The sequence below is a fragment of the Antedon mediterranea genome, chromosome 11 (assembly GCF_964355755.1).
Source record: "Antedon mediterranea chromosome 11, ecAntMedi1.1, whole genome shotgun sequence".
Taxonomy (NCBI): domain Eukaryota; kingdom Metazoa; phylum Echinodermata; class Crinoidea; order Comatulida; family Antedonidae; genus Antedon; species Antedon mediterranea.
Window position 1 is genome coordinate 17,425,594 of NC_092680.1, and position 22,364 is coordinate 17,447,957.

General features: G+C 33.0%; 1 protein-coding gene across 2 annotated transcripts in view; it reads left to right on the top strand.

Moving 5' to 3' along the window:
* Positions 1-22,364, top strand: part of LOC140062597 (band 4.1-like protein 4) — a 39,168-nt gene that overhangs the window by 11,202 nt on the left and 5,602 nt on the right. The window contains exons 3-15 of one of the 2 annotated variants that reach the window (XM_072108880.1): positions 1,915-1,957; positions 2,628-2,804; positions 4,827-4,947; positions 13,942-14,118; positions 14,533-14,596; positions 14,941-15,110; positions 15,315-15,530; positions 16,444-16,515; positions 17,108-17,275; positions 17,620-17,688; positions 19,417-19,497; positions 19,916-20,032; positions 21,743-21,796. In XM_072108880.1, the coding sequence (XP_071964981.1) occupies positions 1,915-1,957; positions 2,628-2,804; positions 4,827-4,947; positions 13,942-14,118; positions 14,533-14,596; positions 14,941-15,110; positions 15,315-15,530; positions 16,444-16,515; positions 17,108-17,275; positions 17,620-17,688; positions 19,417-19,497; positions 19,916-20,032; positions 21,743-21,796 (1,529 nt within the window). The remainder of the gene's footprint in view (positions 1-1,914; positions 1,958-2,627; positions 2,805-4,826; positions 4,948-13,941; positions 14,119-14,532; positions 14,597-14,940; positions 15,111-15,314; positions 15,531-16,443; positions 16,516-17,107; positions 17,276-17,619; positions 17,689-19,416; positions 19,498-19,915; positions 20,033-21,742; positions 21,797-22,364) is intronic. The other variant, XM_072108881.1, reaches the window with a different exon arrangement.

Below are 22,364 nucleotides of genomic sequence, written 5' to 3' on the forward strand. Positions count from 1 at the left end.
ACAAGAAATAAAATGACAGACGACTATATGAGATCAATGAGAGAGAGTGTAACTTTATTCCAAAGCATGCTGGGAACTCCTGACTGTGACGTCATACACACATATATTGGATATACTGTAGATAGATATGTGACAATCCATTAAAAAAAATAGCCATTGATGTCACAACATGCAAATTGAACACGAGTTCATAAACTCTACAACACATAGCTTCAATAAAGTAAAAGAAAGGGTCGCACTTCATTCTCGGAAGCTAGATCCAAAATGCATAATTTACACAAATTATATTCATATTTGCAGATCTGCAATATTTAATTCAAATTTTAATGCATAATTTCTCCTGATATTGTGGGAAAGGAATTCATCCTACAGTTGTGTTGTTAAATTATGCCTAAAAGAAACTTAATTAAATTATTATCCAATACACTAAAACGCAATAAGGTTAATGATTTTGATGAAAACCACTTGATGTATCCTCCATCTGGAAGTAATGTAACACTACTGTATATAATTTAGCATTATCGATTATTTAATATTGTAGCTAATTGTTGCATGAATTGAGTTCTACCTCACTCATGTGATCACTGTTTACAGACGTACAGTATGCTGCGAGAATTTTTATTCCTATGAGAACACTTAAGCCTAGAGCAGTAGTGTGGTAGTTGAGAATGTAATAACAACATATAAGATTTAAATTTGTTAGTATTGATTGTAAATGGCATATCTAGGTCAAGGGAATATATTGATGAAATGAAGACTGCGTGATGATGAGTGTCATTTACCTGTGCGATGAGTCAGCGTGCTTTCTACACGTACAATCGTGTGTACAAATAGATTCTTGTGTAATCATTATTTTGTTCACTAAAAGTCATTAACGATGGAAACGATAAAGTGGAATTCTAAGAGGATGCTACTCGCTGTCAATTACCATGGTAACAATGATGAATGAAATATTATATGGCTTGCAATGCCTAATCAGGGATGATTCTATAACTATATTTCAATAAATTTTTATACATTTACTCACTGATTTTACATTTGCTCATTTATCGAATATTTAAAATTCAGTTGAGTGCAGCTGTATAGAAAAAATCAAAAAACAAGGTACTGTATGTACCAACTGGCTATCAAACTGACCACAGTTATACTGTAGGTGCTACAGATATGGTATCACAGGCTATGGAGGACTCATTGGCTAAACATTTAAATGTGTAGGGGAAAAGCTAAAAACACACAAGGCCTCCATCGTTGGACGGTCACTAAAGGCCTCTGCGTTACACCGCTAGTTATCGATACTATTTTTATGTGCAAATATATATAGGCCGGTGCATAAAAGTACTAATAAGAAACGACACTAGATAAGATAGCACAGTGTGTCTAACAACTGTTCGAGATATCGAATTTGCATATAGGTTAGTGCAACTAGTGTAGAAATTGAATTGTGCGTAGAGACTATGTGTGGAAACTGATTTTGTACGCTCACATATCAAATATTTGAGAGTGCTATGTAGAGAAATGTTTTCCCTATATCAAGAGTCCTATCCACTCAGGAATGATCTCTCCAAATTGCATACAAAAACTGCAAGTTTGATTTGTTCTCCAATTGATCTTTAGAATGAGGTCAGAAAGAAAGGTTACGTCTATCTTTAGGACATACCTGTACACTGTACAATTGATATTCATTGGAACACTGAGTGTGTCACACATTTCTCTGCCATATCTACATAAAAGAAAAGAAGAATTATTAAAGAGATGATCTATAACAAATTCTCAACAAAATACATTCTTCCATATTACTTTAATAATATATCAAATTAATTGAACTCACTTAATATATGTTTTGTGATGTGCTGTTCACATTGTTCCAAGGTAGAGAAAATATTAAAAAATGTGTACAATTTTTATTTTCTGCAGCATTGGCTTGAACCTGGCAAGGCAATTACGAGACAAATTACAAGTAAGGCATTTTGATACATCATGTTTAATACTTACTGTAGACCTATAGATACTGTTTACCAATATAGGCAATACAATGTTGAATGACTGGTTCTCTTCAAATCACCAAAGTTAAGCAACATTGGGCCTGGTTAGAGCTTGGATGGGAGACCATCTGGGAATATCGGGTGCTGTATATGGAACTGTGGTCCCATTAGGCATTTGATATCAGCACTGGTGACTCTTATGACTCTTATCTGCCTCAGATGTATTAGCCTTTCCTCTGGTCAAGGTTGGCACTGGACAAGAGAAGCCCTTTAAACATTCCTGGCTTTACAGTAGTTTCGTCCATCATTCAGATGAATGTAAAACTAATTGACATTGTCATTCACAACAGACATTAGTCAAAAAACATGTACTACTGTACAGTATGCGCTGCAACTCTAAAAACTCAAAAAAGTTTCTCGCGGTCTGAAATTGCAAAATTTGTTGTACCATGTCAAATATAAAAACAAGAATTTCCAATAAACCATACTTTTCAATCCAAAGGTCTTGGGTTCAAGTCCTGTCAGTGTCAGGATTTTTTCTAATGACAATTTATAACTCCACTCCCAAAGACTTGAAAGATTCTCAAAGAAAAAATGTCACTTTTGTCACTGTTGCTATAATCAATATTTTACTTATAATTTCAGATGGCCCTCCATACACATTATATTTTGGTGTTAAATTCTACATTGAAGATCCATGTCAACTGAAGGAAGAACTTACCTGTTATCAGTTCTTTCTTCAGTTGAAGCAGGACATGTTACGAGGCAGATTGCCATGTAACTTTAGCGTTGCTGCTGAGCTATGTGGGTACATATTACAATGTAAGTATTATGAAATGAAAGCTCTGTCTAAACTATTTTGATAAAGAAGTATGTATGCTCAAATATGGTAGTGATATGCTTAAATATAGTAGTGATATGACATCATCATGTACTTGTGGGTACATCACACTTTTTTTGTCAAACTAGTTTGATAGTGTAGACAGAGCTTACTGACAACAGACTCCATTTCTCCAGATTCCTCTAATACTGCTCTCCACATTTTGTGTTTTCTACTATGCAAACGAGTATACTGTACACTACAGTACATGATAAATAATTTTGTATGTTTTTAAAACTATTTTTTGAAAAGAAAGACTTGAAATTAGGTTAATATTCTAAAAACTAGCAATTTACCTGTCCAATAGATTGTCACCATTTAATTAGTGAATTCGTAATGACCTCTATGTGACCTGATTGTGATTTGTCACAGAAAAATTTGTCTGAAAAATTTTCGCCAAAAAATGGCATTGTCAAAAGACACTTCTGCTCAAACTGCGTGTTAGTGCTATTCATAGATGTACAGTACTGTAACATTTTATTAACAAGTGTTATTTTTTCGTGAAGAAGGAAATTAGGAAAGCCATTAAGACTGATTCCTCTCTCTTGTCTCATCTACTGTACATCAATTCAATTAAACGAATGTCTAATATATTTGAATCATCAATAATTTATTTCAGTTGTTAATTTTCATTAATAAATGCCCATTCTCAATACATCCTGGTTTTCTAAATTAAATTGGACTGACTTTGCCTCGTAAAATCTATCAAAAAGGTATATATTAGATGCAGTATAGCATTTGATTTGTGACCGTTGCATTAACCAATTATATTTAGTCGCTGGCCATACGTGAATGTTATCGTTGATGGAAACTTGATTGAATTTTATCTCATGAGTCATTAAGAAATGTGATTTACCTTTAACTTTGAATCATCTAAGAGAATTTTAAATATCACAGTTGAAACACAGGTGCTATCAGATTGTTTTTTTAACAAATAATAATTGAAAAATTTAATTGAGAAACATCTTTGATGGAAATGAATTTGGCTAGTTTGTGAGAATGATGAGTTTAAAACTTAAAAAAAAAAACGTTTTTTACTCTTTATAGTGAGTTTAAATATTGTCTTTTTCTTTGTCCTTCAAAGGGATGTTAAGTCAATGGTCATGTGGGTATATGCACAGGTGAATTCGCAGTGTGACCGGAATCACTTCTACTGGATTGCATTGATCCAGTGATTTGATTTGATTTGAATTTATTTGGAAAATCATCATAAATAATACATACAAAGTGATAACATAAATTACGGACATTACAAATAATACATTTATAAAAGACTTTCCAGGATAGCCCAAAAAGCTTATCAGCTTATTTCCATTGGGATCCTTTTACAATCTAAAATAAAAAATATAAACATTACAAAGTATAGCATTAAACATGTAAATATTACAAAAACAATAATATAAAAAACAAGTTAAGACTATGATTGACTTATAAAGTTATTTGGTAGAAGAGAAATGTGATTTAACATTTTTCTTAAAATTAAATTTGTTTTCTATTTGTTGAATGGAATGAGGTAGGTTATTCCATGCCTTTATGCCTGTATAATAAAACGTTTTAGTGGTGCATCATTTTAGTTGATCTGATATTCACCTACTTTCAATACCATATGTAATACAGTACATTGAATCATGGTATCGCATCGCGCCTTTAGGCAGTTATAGTCCAGAGGATGGAATCATTACCAAACAGTATCATATATTAGGAACTTCAGTCACATAAGATTTTCCATTGAATGGCCCAAGCACATACACAAACTAATGACATAGAGCATTTCAGGCTATTTTACCTTGTACACAAAATGTTTACTGATTGATAATAAATCACTGTTTCTTAATTTATTCAATAGAATATCAATAAAAGAAGAACAGTAATTAAACTGTCAATGAATTGAACGGCTTTTTTTTGTAAGAAATATTTCTTGTTTTCATTTAAATTATCAGTATGTCTATTTTTCTGTTATTCAGCTGAACTTGGTGACTATGATCATCAAAAGCATCACAATGGTTACGTGTCAGAATTTCGCTTTATTCCGAACCAAACAGATGAACTGGAGCAACAGATTAAGGATTTCCACATATCTTTGCGGTAAGGCAATTTAAATTAAATGTAGTGAGTAAAAATTTATCACCTATCAAAACTAATGATTTCAAAAGCATTAAGACTCAAGTTCCATAACTTGATCCCAAATTAGTCCTATCATCCACTCTATTATTCATTCCACTCTATTATTCATTCCACTCTCTATTATTCCTTAAGTTTTAGTCAATGAACTTTAAATAACACCTAAGCTTTTTAAAAAAATATGTTTATTTGCACTATGGCAAGATATTTTCAAATTGTTTTGGCTAATTTTAGTGTATTCCCATGATCCACTCTAGGCTATTCTGGGTTAGTCAGTGAACCCCAAATTACCCCTAGGTTGAAAAATCAAACAAAATTGTTCATTCACATACAATTGATAATAATTTAATAATATAATAAAAGCACTATTGTCCAAAAAAATTCAGATATATTTCGGCTTGGTCCCATAGAATTATACTTAATCAATTTCAATTTTTAGATTCACCAGTGACCTTAAAATAAATTATACAATTCATTAATAAATTATACAAAATAGAAAAAGCTGTTCCAGTTTATTTCACACCTTTTTATCAAATTTGCTGCCAAATTATTGATAGAAACACAATGTCTTAACTATCACCTTTAAACACAGCAATAAAATTTTGATTAAATTAGCCCAGTTTTCATGATGCATGCTTCTAGGTGATTCAGAACACCTATAAGCTGGTAAAACACCAGTGTTATTATTCCTGTGGGAATGCTAGAAGATCAAGCAGAAAATGAAGCAGTACTCATAGGTATTGGGTAGGAGCAAGGGGCTTTTGCTTTAGGCATATTCATAAATAGGTTAGCATGTAAATTGCTGACATTGCTAATATCAATTTAAGCATGTTTTGACACAATTATGTACAGTATGATAGTGTATTGTGACATGAGGATGTCATAACACTACCATTTGGGCATATCACTACCATATTTAGGTTTACTGTAAAGTGAGAAAACCAGAATGAGAATGGTCTAGCCTTGTACCAATTGTCTTTGTAGACAGTGCTTAGAACATCATACAATGTTTCAGGAATTTTATCTTAACAAAACATCAATCAATCACAAGAAATATCATGTTGTGACACCCAGCTGTTCAATGGAAAAATATTCATTTATAAAAGGTTGAAGTAATGCAGATTTGTCATTTTTTTTTTTTGGATGGAAAAAAAATAAAACATGTTTTTTCCTGTTTCTGCTCCCAAGAATTTGGGGTTAATTGATTCATACGGTTATTAACAGGTTATTTTTTTGCAGCAGAACAGGACCTATTAAAATACCTATGTTTTCATGATATGGTCAAGGCTGACTAGTCACCAACTCTTTAACTCCCTCAACATGATACAGTAGAATAGCATAGTTCTTGATTGCTCTTGTGCGGCGCAACAGAGACTAAATTATGCATCATCATCTTACTATGAATTCACTAGATGATATCTGTGAAGAGTTACTTTGAAATATCAATTTTCTAATGGAAAGAAATATTATCTAAACTCTACAGTAAGAGACTCAGAGAATGAAAATAAATTATAATTTTATTAATATTAATAATATGTGAAAAATCTTAAATTATTCAGATATTGAACCTTTGTTTAATAATCAGTTTTTCAATTACTTACTAAATAACACACAATAACATACTTTTAAACTTGTTATTTATCAACATTCTCCACTTTTTAAAAATTTATATGAAATTAAAATAGATTAAGTAAGTAAAAGTTGTGTTTACATGCACCAGAGAGATAAGCATAGGCCTACAGCATAGAATAGAAATACAGTAAAATGTTCTGAATCATTTAAGTTTACACATCCACGGTAAAATGCATGAACACATCTGTGTGTTGTTAAACCATGATGTTGTCTGATGTACAGTACTGTATCTCTAATAATATAAAATAACTGTGTAGGTTTCAGAGTAATCGGATAAATTTCAGATAGTAATTATTATATTGGATTAAACTGGTCTATTTTTGCATTTTAATGCAGAAAAAGCTATAGAAAACAAGTACTGTACACATAGCAAGTGTATTATGCTATTTGGTAGGTGTTTTTTGCAATTATGATTCCCGCCCTGAGTGCAAAATTCAGAAATATGTGTGGTTGATGTCATTTGCATTGGTGATATCTGCAGCATAACTTTTTAAACTACAAAATATATTTCAAACGAAAAAAAAAACAGTCCTACAGTCACCAAGTACAAAGAAAATGTAAAAACATCAAAATCAACATGTTTTTCTTCTACATTAGGACTAATTGTATGTATTTAAAAACCATTTCAAAATTATCTCCTAAGATCGCCATACCTTGTACCTAATATATAATCTGATATTGCAAGCAATTTACTTACATATTATTTGAACTTTAGGTGACCCCATATTACATTTACAACATGCATTTTCTTTTAAATATTTATACACCTTTACATTTATTTGTAATTATTAAAGTCATAGAATACCTTGTCCTCTATTCTATCTATAAATTACAGAAATCAAAATGACATTGTTAATGAATGTCAATGATTTGCATTCAAACTGTGAAAACCAAGATTTATCATAAATTCTAGGACTGTACGATTGAAATAAGACATTTATGGTAAACTAATTTATAGTTTGATTAGAACAATTGTAGTGCGACGTTTTTTGCAACTTTCTCTTGGTCAAACATCAAGTGGGGAGAAGTGGGACATTTAAACATTATCTGGCAGAATATTGTTTTCATATTAAACATTCTGTGTACAATTGCGGTCGTTTTGATCCAAGAGAGTGACTGTGTAATGATAATATCGGACTAGCATGTGATAGGCATAGGTTTGACTCTATCTGTACCATACTTATTGCATCCAATAGGCAAGATGCTTTACTCTCATTGCCTCGGTCTTCGGATAGGATGTAAAGCTGTTGGTCCTGTGTACATATAGTGCATAGAACAACCATGTATTATATAATAATATATTCTAGTGACTTGCTCGGTGATGATGCATTCTCATTAGTAATCGCACAACAGTGATTTACCGCATCAATATATCAGCTACAGGGTACGCTCTGTACAAGGTTGTTGCAATCGATGTTGATTGCCATCAGAAAGTTAATCTACCAATCACAGAGCTTCTATAAGGATTTTTAAGATCGAACTAATCTGTATAATCCATCAATAAAGACATTGTTAAGCTATTTATATTAAAAATAACCTTTTTGGAAAGCTTCTCATTTTTTAATAATGATTTATTTTTTGGTAGTTGTTTATCTAATTACTCGCGTCTAAATTACTTTGTTGATATGCGCATTATTCATTATGTAACAATTCATTTATTATTTATTTATTTTTTTCATTACTTTCTATTTACTAAAATTATATACTGTACAGTACATGTTTTATTTGTTGAGATGTGTATTGTGTATACACGTACTACAGTTAAACGTGCATAACACTAGTTAAACTGATCTGTATCGTATATTTATTTATTTATTTATTTATTCCGGTATATAAAACATTACAAAAAGCAGAACAAGTATGAAATTATTGTAGTACATATAATAAAAAGTTACATTACAGAAAAAAAAAAAAATACAAAACAATTTACAATATGCATAAAAAAATAAATATACTGTACATTAATCATAGATATAACCCTGATGTACGGTAACTTGAACACTGATAGATTTGGTATAGATCGATATATAGCCATAGCTATATAAACTTTTTACCGGATTACAATGGAGGTATAAATAGAATAGGATTGCATTTGAACGCACTGCAAGGTAAACTGTAATGTAACTCCAATAGACTGCAATTTAACTACAAAAGAGCTTTAAAACATACAGTTTTACGGAGAGTATAACATCTAAAAAATAGATCACTGAACATTTTCCAACTTAAACTTACATAAATGTTTATTTCGCTGAAACTGAATTTTACCAGTTTCTATCTTTTTATATGTCTTAGTTAAATTATAACTGCATTCTTTAAATTAAATGCCTTTTTTGTTCATTATCATGTTTCTTACCCTTTTTCTCATTTTTTATTTATTATTTTAGAAAATGTTAACTGTATTTTGTTTTTATTTGAAAAATAAATTATTATTGATTGATTGATTGATATGGAAGAAGTGCTGATAGACAAATGATTGTATTTGTTGAAGCAAATATAAATGTTCTGAGATAGTATTTTCTTTTTCTGTTTATACTATCAATTTGTTTTTTTGTTTGTGACTTTGGTATTTCTTATGGTGATTGCTTTCTATATGTTGCTGAGTGCGAATCACATGACATCCAAGTGTCATTTTGATTAGTATGCAGTCTAACAGTCTTCCCTAGAAAAACAGCACAGGACTATTTTCAATTTGAAAATTTAATTTTTAGTACAGTACAAAATTTTAAATGAGGCAAGACTAGGAGAATGGTCTGTACAGTATGTGAAGTTCATGCATATGTAGGTTACATAGGCAGGCATGCAAATCTTGTTTGTCCGTTTGAATGTGTTTCCTAATACTCAGTTTCACTAGGCGTAACTTACGAGCCTCTGGGGTCCGTCCGTTAGGGTACAAGGTTTTTTTCTACCTTCTCTGCCTCACTGACTGTTCTAAAGCTCTGACTACACTATCAAACTAGTTTGACAAAAAAAGTGTGATGTGCCCAAATATGGTAGTGATATGCCCAAATATGGTAGTGATATGACATCATCATGTTCATATATGGGCACATCACATATTTGTTGTTACATAAAGTTTGTTAATGTAGACAGAGCTTTATAACCAAAATTGCTTAATTGCTCTCCATAAAATGCTTTTCCTGCAATTCTAAATCTGACCACCAATTTGTATTGTATTTGTACTAGTAATATTATAAATAATGATGTTCAGATTTTGAATTTAAGGTAAAAGAAAATATATCCCCAAATAGTATTGTTGTTACATTTCCTTCTATTTAAACTTGAATGTAATTCATCTCTGTTCTATAAATACTCTGCATCTCATGTTGAAATATACAGGCCTATAGACATTCAACAATGTTATATAAACATTCCTAAAACATGAAGCAAAGATACTGTAAAACATACTGAGGGTATGTTCAGATCTATGGAGTTATGCTTTCGTATCGCAAGCAATGTCATATTATAATTAGCGTTGTAACACTGAGAAAAATGTTCAGATTTGCCTAACAAACGCTTTCGTTTCAAACTGAAGTGTCACCGATTTGGGCGAACATGTGGTATACAGGAGTAATTTTGATTGGTTAGAGGTCAAAATCGTTGATGCATGACTTTCGTATCGTAAGCGGCGTCCACCAATCTTGTACCTTGAGCTGTCGTAACGGACGAAAGATCAGTGTCGTACGAGGTGGCTTCCACTAATCTTTTCCTGGTTCAGACCTATGGAGTTGTAAGCCGCGTACAATACGAAAGCATAACTCCGTAGGTGTGAACAGGCCCTAAGAAAGTTATTGTTTTTATTTAAACAATATAAAGTACATTAGGTCAAGTTTTGATTACAGCATCCAAATTGAAACTATTACTTTTAAATATGTCTTTTGACCCATTTTTACCAAAAGTTGTAATGGAAATAAATAATAAATTGTAAAATCTTAAAAAGTGAGAAATACTGTATTTACAAATATTGGCAGTTTTTAGAATAAACAAAAATCTTTTCATTCATTTTTATTTTTTAGTGTCATATGAAATATTAGAAAATAAATTAATTTTTCATAATTTACAGTATGTATTCTTTAGTCCTGTGATTATTAATTGGAAATACATTACAACATATTTTAATACTGCACATTTTAATTTCTTAATACCTATACTATTTTCAGTATAAGATACAGTATATTATCATGAATGAAAATTGAAAAACATTCATAAACCCAATCAAGAATGAATTGATCAACCAATCATATTTTTCATTTTATTGTCGTTTATCTAAAATATTTATGGTATTTTTCATTGTTAATGTGAGACTATTACACACATTCATGACATTAACATTTCTATTTATGTTTTACACATCCGTCTCAGTGCCTACTGCAGTATGCATTATTTATAATCTTTATTTTGACATTTATTATTATTAATATATTAATGATTTGTTTGAATTTATTTCAAAGTAGTAAAATATCTTTGTTGAAAAAATGAAAAAATAACTGTAAAAATTTAACTTATTTATGAGGGATTTATAAACTCACACAGGGCATTCAAGTGAATTATTCTTTAATTGTGTAAACAAGAAATATTTCTTTAAAAATACCACTTGACTCATTGACAGTTTTATTTATTCTGACTTCATTAAATGATGCTTTTATTGTTATTCTATAATAAATTAAGTAATTTGTGCGTAAAATAGCCTGAGATACTCTATTTGTGTAATATGCATGAGTTTTGCCTAATATTATTAGCAGCTTTCATATTCTCTCTTCTTCAAGTTCTTGGGGTGTGCGCATGCCCAGTACGAGTTTACAAATTCCCATTTTCAGCCTTCGTAAGTAATAGCTTCCGTGTTGATACTGTTTTGTAATGATTCCGTCCACTGGACTATAACTGCCTAAAAAGACGTGGCTTGAAAAATGTTATTCTGCATTATACGATTTCCTTTGGGTTTGAGACACTAAATTTCTATAGTGGTGGGTTTATATCATCAAAACCTTCGCAAAATCTCTTTTAAAACGCCACATGATCTTCTCATCCAGTGGTTGGAGTCTAAAATAATCAAGCCTGTCGTCAATGAGGAATTAAATTAAAAATATATAAAGAAAGTGATTTTTATGAGTGTTTTATTAATCAGTAGATAGTGCAAATAAGAAAAAAATTATATTGAATTATTTAAATTTATTTCCAAATTGATTGAGTTGAATATTTATATAAGAAACTGTGTCAGGTATAATATGGATTGTCTAGTCTAGAAGTCTCCAGCAGTTGCTATGGTTATTGACCAACACTGTCTCAGATTCATTTAATAAGGATAAAGTAGATAGAACTCATTAGTGTTAATTGCACTGCTTCTGTTAAAAGAGAACTTCAAATTTGTCTGGAAGTATTCTCTGTACTTTAAAGTTGTTAACATAATACTGTAACTTAATTATAACCAAAAGTCCAACCAAAAATCCCTTAGATTTTCTACGCAGAAATTAATTATTGATTAAAGTGGAATAATTAATTGATTAAATTTGATGTAGATTTTACTAAAAAAAGATTCAGTATAATCTCGGACTGAGGATATGTGAGTGAGTGGCCATGCAGTTAAGACAGTGTAACCGTAATCTTTAGCCTTTATAGAAAAGGTTCAAGACTCACTCGCTCCATGGTTCGCGGTAGAATGAGTCTTCTTGAATAAGGACTATAAACCATAGGTCCAGTGTACAATAATGCTCATGTGCACTTGAAGAAACCTAGTACATCTTGAGAGACAAGTTGGGGTTACCACAGTGTACAGTACTAGCTCATACAGACATTGCCGTAGTTGGCACCACCAACATGAGGGAGAAGAATTTTGTTGAAAGCTGGTGTAACAGTATGTCCACAGCGCTATGAGCGCTATTGTTGCGGATGTGGTGCTATATAAATCAAATTCAGACACAAGACTATGGTATATTGTTAATCTGAAAATAATTCCATCCCCAGTCTCCAGTATACTCATCATATGGTACCTTTGCCACAAATTGCGAATTACCAAATAGTTTGTACACAACATGTTATCTGCTGCTTTTATTGATCCTGCCTATCCCAACATTTTTTTATGACCTCATACAATACTCTTATGATTTTACCACATCTACTTCACCACTCCCAGACAACAAAAAATGTTGTAACTGATAATTAAATACCACATTCGTGTTTTCAGACACATTTATTTTATCCTGGAGATGATTTATGCCTTGTCAGATTTTAATAGCAGTTTCTTATTTTGACCTGTGGGGCTTAAGCCTGGCAAATAGCTTGTAGTGTGTGAATATGACTGTCTTCAATTCATCAAAGATGACATCAGTACCAAGTGACTTGCTCCATAGATTAGTAAAATTTAATAAATCATTAACAAGTTCACCCAGAGGACATTAAATTTGAAAAAGTTTGTACAGTACTAAAAACATATATCATGAAAAGGATAATAAATAACAAAATGACAAAATTAATATGAATATATTAAATGTAATGTAATGAAATAGCGCTCTATAAATGAAGATCAGAGCGCTGTGGACTTATATGTTACACCTTTTCAACAACATTCTTCTCCCCTAAGGGTCACATTGTGTCATCAGCAGCCAACTACAGCCCCATCACGTCTGTCCACGACAGTGTGTGTGTGTGAACTAGTACACCGGGGTAACACTCTATTCGTCTTGAAAGATGTACTAGGTTCTTTAAAGTGCACACGAGCAATGTGCATACACTGGACCTACGGTTTATAGTCCTTATCCGAGAAGACTTGTTCTACCACCAGAACCATGGAGCGAGTGAGCCTAAAATGTTTCTGAGTTAATTATTAATTATTAATCTTATTTAGAATTGTTTCTTACCTATTGGCTTAATTATAAATTGCAAATTTGCCTTGATTGGGTATTTTGAACTTTGAAACAAGGCTATTAACTTTAAAGCTTTTAATAATAGTTAATTGTGTAGTATAGAATTGTCAAACATCATCATGTACAGTACACTACAATAACATGACATTCAGTCTAATATAAACAAGTATGTGTCAATCAAACGTGTTTCATTAGTATTATTGTTTTATTTTTAGGAAGATTGTACATCAATCTTGCCACAAACCTTCTCTATGGTCCAACTAACAATCCTAGAAGGGGTACCCAAAAATCCAAATTAACTCGATAAAGAAGAAACTAATAAAGAAAAATAATTGTGAAGACTGGGTTTATAAATGATTTATTATACACCGCAGACAATGTTATGAGGAGCAGCTCAATCTTCATTTGGTTGACTCTGATTTTCTGAAAGATACAACATTTCAATCATCATTTTATTTTTCCATTACAGTGGTCAAACTCCAGCCATAGCAGAGAAGAATTTTCTAGAGAGAGCAAAATGGTTGGACATGTATGGAGTGGATTTACACCCTGTGCGAGGAGAGGATCAGGTGGATTATTATCTTGGCCTGACACCAACCGGAGTTGTTGTGTATAAAGGCAAAAATAAAGTCTCTGTTTATTACTGGTAAGAATTAAAATGGTATCAGTGTTGTGTGTCTCTGTAAGTAATGATTGTTTGCTCCACTATTCTCTAAATTTGAAATCTATCCATGCATGACCAATACCCATTCAGTGGAACATATATTCTCCCCAAAGCTTCTTGATATTATACCTATAATTTTCTTACTATGTAAACGGAAAATTAAATAGAGTACAGACGAACTTATGATCCTGTGTGTTTATTTTAAACACTTTTTGTAAAAATAATAATAATACTTTGTTTGTTTGTTGGCCCATTGTCGCCTATAGACAAGCATAAACAGCTTTGTTACATATTATTACCATACGATACACGTAAACACCAAAGGGCGTTATCACAACAAGGCGTTATCACAACAATGTTATAATTACCAAATTAAGTTTTGTATTTTTTCTTTAGGCAAAGAGTGGTTCGAGTTCACTATCGGGAAAGAGAGTTTGTTATTACAACTAAAAACAAGGAGGTAAGTGATCAAAAGAAATGAATAGAAAAAATAAGCTGGGAACAGTGTTATTCAAATAAATTCAAAATTGTTTTGCTTAGCTATGTGTACAGATTGTAACAGCTCAGTTTTGTAAAAACCTGAAGTGTTCATTTAGCTTATTCTTGGCCAATATACTGTCAGCATGTCATTCTTATCATCTCAGGATATTATTTTGACCTTTAAACTTATAAAATGTTCTTTATTTGTAAAATATTGAGTGAGTATGTTTTATAGAATTAAATTAGATTGAGGGAAAAAGAAAAACAAATTGATTTGCAATTCAGTGAATGGGAAAACAAATTTTAAAATTTCTTTGCCACCAGAGTCTTGAGAATGAATACATCTTTGAGGTGGAGGGTAAAGCTGCATGTAAGCATTTGTGGAAGTGCTGTGTGGAGCAGCATAGCTTCTTTAGACTTCCTCAAATGATGGACAACCAGGCAGATATTCAGAGGCAGACAGGGACAGCAAGAAGTCCTAAATACAGGCAAAAGTGAGTATTGACATTTGAAAACGTTCTATAACTACTAACTTCTAAATCTGAAATTTAATGAAAATTAAACCTTTTTTGGGGGTTAAAACTCTGTATTTTCTCATGAAGACCTAAGACCTTGTGTAGAGCATCTTGAGGATGCTTGTTCTGTAAAGGACAGTGAATGAAGATATAGCTCTAATACGTTTATTGTTCCCTTCTAAGTGCAAGAACACAAAAAGAAGCACTTGAAATTTCACAAGAAATTAATCGAGCACCACCAAAAGTCTACCGTGCTCGCAGTAGAAGGTATGCTCCTCGATCGGCAGAACAGAACACAAAAAGCCGTAGCCCACCAGACGGAGAGACTAACAGCGAAAGTAGAAAAGGTCAAACCATTGGTGGTACAACAGTGTCAAAAGCCCCTGAGCCAACACGAACGTAAGTTAGAATAACTTACCATTTGTACATTGTTAGAGATGAATTCAGACTGGACCATAGATGAATTAAAATAATAATAATTGTGTTATTTTTGTATTCTGATTTGTATGCAGAATTGATAAATATTAATAAAAAAATGTTGTAATGGATAAATATTTGAAAGACATTTAGTGGAGGTATGAAGGTTTAAGCTTTATGATTAAAGGTCAACTTCCATAATCCACTCAATTGTCCAAGCTTGACCATTCTAAGTCTCTGTGTATCTATCAAACTAAAAAAGAGTGTGATTTGTCCAAATATGGTAGTGATATGCCTCATGCATCATCATGTCCATATATGGGCACTAACATAAAGTTTGACATTTTGTTGGCATGTCAACAATGTTCAGATAGTTTGCCAGATTGACAGTGATAACCATCCCAACCACTCCTCCTGCTAGGCTGTTGGTACCTGCCATCCCAACCACTCCTCCTGCTAGGCTGTTGGTACCTGCCATCCCAACCACTCCTCCTGCTAGGCTGTTGGTACCTGCCATCCCAACCACTCCTCCTGCTAGGCTGTTGGTACCTGCCATCCCAACCACTCCTCCTGCTAGGCTGTTGGTACCTGTCATCCCAACCACTCCTCCTGCTAGGCTGTTGGTACCTGCCATCCCAACCACTCCTCCTGCTAGGCTGTTGGTACCTGCCATCCCAACCACTCCTCCTGCTAGGCTGTTGGTACCTGCCATCCCAACCACTCCTCCTGCTAGGCTGTTGGTACCTGCCATCCCAACCACTCCTCCTGCTAGGCTGTTGGTACCTGCCATCCCAACCACTCCTCCTGCTAGGCTGTTGGTACCTGTATTAACTAATACTCCCATGTGTATCTTCTTATTTAAAATATTTCTCATTATCTTTTTGGCTTTCTGTAGGCCCCACCAGCATCGTCGTAATGTACAAGACCCAAATGGATCAACCACTCCTTGGGAAGGAAACGAGAGAGTGTAAGTAGTAATATAAATTTGACCCATGTACAATCAATGTTTTGTATTTCCTATTGATTGTTTCATTACAGTATTTAATACCAAATTCTGATTGGCCAAAAATTGCATGGATTAACACAATCAAATAGAGTATCACGGTACTGACGTCACGACGGTAGGTGGCGCTGTGTGGTTGCTAGCGCAACCAAAAATGCGTTCAGCCTGCCTGAGTGACTCCAAGATCACCAATTGTTTGGAATAGGCTTATTGAAGTAGTCATTTTAAAACTTAATAATTTTCAATAAAAACAAACTAAAATTTCCAAGTTAATCATTCTGAAGATTAAGGGGTTTCCCCGATGTACTGGTGCACCTCAGTCCTTGCCATTGCCACCAAATGAGTGCCATTAAGTGGCAGCTGTACGACACAAGAGAAGAAAGTTGTTGTATATGTTGTCCACACCTGTTCACAATTCAGCACAGTAGGCTGCAATGCGTAGGTTATTTCTGCATATTTAGATTAATTTTTTTTTACGAGGTTTACACACTACTTGTCCCAAGTATTTAAGGTCTAATATGTTTTAAAATTGTAACATGTGAACATAATTTTTCAGTGGGTTATATACAGCAGCAGGAGCGTCACCAGTGTCTGTGCGAAGTGTTAATTCTAATCATAGACGACGCTCTCGCTCACGTTCCCCCGGTGCAAATTCATATCGTAGGCAAGATACAGACAAGTCTGATTACTCGGGAAATGAAAGCGAATCAAGCAGACGACGCAGGTAATGAGAGAATCATTTGCATTTTATCTATGTTGTATAATTCACTAAAGCTCTGTCTACACTATCAAACTTTATGCGACAAACAATGTAATGTGTCCATATGTCCATATATAGACGTGATGATGTCATATCACTACCATATTTGGGCACATCACAGTTTTTGTCAAACTGGTTTGATAGTGTAGCTTCATAGTTACTAACGTCTTTGCATTCTCACTTCTGATGACAATCGAAAACATATTGATCGAAACGTTGAGAAACTCGACAATTCTTTTCAGAAAATATGTGGTGTACTGCAAATTTTATATCAATAACATTATTTATATTTCTTTATTGCTTCGTAGGCACAAACACAAGTCTGGTTCAGAATCAGAAGGTGACAATCAACATCATCATAGACACCGTAGAAGAAGGTAAATAAGAAAGTCAAGAAGTTTGGTGAACCTTCAACCATTCAAAAAACTACAATTTTTTATAAGACCACTGACCATCCAATGTAATTCTGCAATCTGCTAAGCCATGCACCCAATCTGCCCCTGATTATTATACTGTATTTCCACATATGTCCTTTATGTCTGGTATCACAGACAATTAAACATTATGTCTGTGTGATGCTAGAGTTATGTTAGATTAGGCTTGGCCTATCAGGTGTAATAAGTGGTACTGTACCACAGAATTTACCTATGATACTGGACAGATAGATGTATTACAATGAGTGTAATACTGCATATTGTATGCTAAAAACGTTACTTATATGCAAAGTGAACATATTTATTTTATGGCTAATCGCGATTAAATAGACTAAATATTGAATGGCAATGGCAATATAACATGTTACCTCATAAGAATAAGAAGGTTGAAATTTTGATTATTCCTACCAGGCATTCACTCTTCTCTTTTGCTACTACTCATTTCTTTAATTTAGCCTTTTCTGTTTTTATTTAGTTTTGTTTAAATAATAAATGTACTGTTACTATTCACAATTATTCATATATTGCATGTGACTCATATTATTGATACTATTGATTGTAATCATTTGATCATTAACTCAATTAACTTTCATCATTACTTGAATTTATTCATGTGGACAACCTTAAGACTGTTAAATAATCATTATTCATTACTATACAAATAATGAATGTTTATGAGTGCAATGGTACAAATAATGGCACGAGGTGAATGATAAAAGGTTATATCAACGAGGCAAAGCCGAGTTGATATAACCTTTCATCATTCACCAAGTGCCATTATTTGTACCATTACACGAATACAAAACATTCATTATTTGTTTTATATAACATCTAGACGTTTTTTTTTCGTACACAAAAATGTTTCAAAAAGTACTATTTAACGATCGTTGAATAGTGCGTACTATTGCACGCCATGTGACCAACATTCGTCCAATCAAATGACAGGAATTTATATAGGTGTTATATAATTATGCTTATTTAATTGTTGAACTTCAACCTAATTCACATTACTCTGCTGAGAGAAGTATATATACTATATATTGACTAATTGTACCACAAATATGTCTACATTGCATAGATAAGCATGTCTTGATTGCTTTACTGTGGGGACTTTATAACCACCACTGGGTTTCATCACCCCCATCCCACGTCCATACTATTTCATCCTGATCTCTCCTTTTCTTAGTTATGTATCATGTCATCTTAATATGCTTATCAAAATTGTTTCAAACAACCGAATATCATCAACCTAAAATAGCTTGTATCATGGAGCTATAGTTTAGTTTTTACTAAATCTAGAGCCTCTATTAAGGGGACACCTTAAAAACTCAACAAAGTGTCTCTTAAATATGGGCTGGCATAAAGGCGGAAGTAAAACAATTTGTTCATTGTTATTTTCGTGAGTGTCACAAGAGGGGTCACATGAGGGGTACTATTGTATGGGAATATATGATCTGCTCTTATAGTATGCAACCTCCACTGAGGTATTCTTTAAAACAAGGATTGTACCTCAAGATTCTGTTTGACGACAAAAATAGAAACATAACATGTCGTACCTAATAAGCATTAGTTATTAATTAATACATATAATTAAATAGTTAATTAATGCACTTTCATTGGTCAGTAATGCATCCAACTAATATCAAAACAAATTTAATTTCCTAACTTCAGGTCAGCTTCTAGAGGGGGCGATAGTAGCGGAAGTGAGTCCGAACATCGCCACAAAAAACATCAGAGCAGACGACGCAGGAGGTACACCGTTTACTAACAAATTAAACATACTAAAACTTAAGTAATGTGTAGTGCCTGGTAATGTGCATGGAAAATAGTACTACTAATTTATCATTTTTACTGACAATATTATATGTTTGGTTAATTGGTATCTTAATATTTTAGGTGATGGTTTAGATCAGACAATCAAGTTAAAAAACAAACATTTTTTTAAGCATTATAACTTTTATAAGTACAGTAATTGAAAAAATAATAAAATAAAATAATGTAAAATTCGTTCCCTCACAGAAATATATAAATCCGACATTTTTTTTTTAAGAATAATATTCTAAAAACTAGGAAAGATCTTCTCATTCTAGTTTAGCAAAAGTTGGCTAAACCTTTCTTTTCTGGAAAAAGAAATACGAATACATAGCATAATTATTATTATTTTATATAGATCATCAGATCGCATGGTCGATTCACAAGCACAGTGGGAGTACATTCAACAAGCGCATCAGAACCGAGGTGAAGTGAGAACAGCAGATGATGTCGTGATACGTAATCTTAGAAACGGGTAATTAAATTTGTTGTTATTGAATTTTGACAGAATAATAAATGAGATCAAGGAATTATGAAAGCCACAATATTTAGAGATGACATGAAAGGGACTAGGTATATGAAAACCTGTAGTAAAGGAATATTCCTGTAACATAGACATTCTACAAGGTGCAGGCCTTCTACGAGTTACAAGCCATGTCACTATTATTCTACTGCAGTTATTGAAGTAACTACCTTTTATTTATTTCCTTATACAATTCTACATTGAAGCAAACATAAATCACATGGTATTGAAGTAAAAAAATGTAGCTACTGCAGTAAATTCAGTAGAATAATGTTGACATTGTCTGTAAAACTTGTAGCATTAATAATGTTGCAGCGTATATACGCTTTAATACATACCAGGTTTCTGGTTAACATAGTGACCCTTTCAGATAGAACCTTAATATGGCATGACTTATGAGACACAATCATTCTGTTTTATAATAATATTAAATTTAATAATTGTATAAAGTAATTACATTTTCATAATGGATTAAATCCATATATTTTGTGTTTTACAAATTTGATATTGATATTATAAGTATAACATTTACTAAGCCTCTGTAAATTTGATATGCATAATAATAATAATCTGAATGCGACCTATATTTATATAATTCACACATAAAAGTAGATTAGTTACTGCACAGTAGTACAAGTAATCGTAACAAGTGTCAAATTTTTATGTCAAGTTTAGGGACATAGAAATTGCACTTTAATGTCATGTTTAGAGTGATATTATTTCACAATATAGAAATGTACAACATAGTCTGTGTGTGATGCGAGTCACAAACAGTAACCTCCCTTTCCTCCAATCTACCCACTTTCTTCATCTACCCCTTCTTCTATCCATCCCCCTCCATCTAACACTACCTCCATCTATCCCCTTCCTTAATCTACTCCCTTCCTCCATCTACTCCCTTTCATCTACCTACTTCCTCCATCTGTCCCTTCCTTCATCTATCCACTTCCTCCTTCTACCCCTTCTTCCATCAATCCCCCTAAATCTACCCCTACAGTACCTCCATCTATCCCCTACCTCCATCTACCCTACCTTCATCTATCCTATCCTCTTCCTCCATCTATCCCCTTCCTTCATCTACCCACTTCTTCCATCTACCCTCTTCCTCCATCTATCCTCTTCCTTCATCTACCCACTTCTTCCATCTACCCTCTTCCTCCATCTATCCTCTTCCTTCATCTACCCACTTCTTCCATCTACCCTCTTCCTCCATCTATCCTCTTCCTTCATCTACCCTCTTCCTCCATCTATCCTCTTCCTTCATCTATCCTCTTCCTCCATCTACCCTCTTCCTCCATCTATCTCCTTCCTTCATCTACCCACTTCTTCCATCTACCCTCTTCCTCCATCTATCCTCTTCCTTCATCTACCCACTTCTTCCATCTACCCTCTTCCTCCATCTATCCTCTTCCTTCATCTATCCTCTTCTTCCATCTATCCCCTTCCTTCTTCTATCCCCTTCCTCCATCTATCCTCTTCCTTCATCTATCCTCTTCCTTCATCTATCCTCTTCCTCCATCTACCCTCTTCCTCCATCTATCCTCTTCCTCCATCTATCCTCTTCCTCCATCTACCCTCTTCCTTCATCCTCTCCAAACCCTGATTTAAACCCTCCAAATGTGCATGTTTAATACTATTAATCCACTTGTTCTCTACATACAGGAATCTTCCTATTACTCCAACACCGGAACAACGAATGTGGCGCCGTGCTCGATCGTAGGTTTTCATTGACATCTGGCTTTTGTTGTCACTGTTAATATTTGATTTATCCTTTTTTATTTTTCATGCTGTAGATGTTTTATTTATTTGTGGTTTTGGGTTTTTTTTTTCTTTTCTGCATGCTTTACTAATTATGTTTTTATGCTTTGAACAACTTTCAATATTTTTCCTTCTGTTTACTTGTTTATAATCTGCTATTTTTCTATAGTGCTATTTGCCAACAAAATACAATAAATGATAAGAAAATAGAAAATCTTGATTGATAATTCATGTTTTGTAACTATAAATGTATACTTTTACTGTAGTTTGTACTATGCAAACACAATTCTATCATCAGTTGACTATCATTTGTTTTGTATTCAATTTTTAAATGATTAATTTTGATGCTTTTGTTGCTTTTATTCCTTTAAAAATAACCTTTTTGTCAGCTTTATGTGAATTAGTAAAAGTATTAAATGTTATGTAGATCTGAACTATCCCCATACTCTTGAAAGAGGATTAATGCTGGACTAACTTTAGTCTTAGACTAAATTTAGTCTTTGCTAGCTTATAGAAGAATAATATG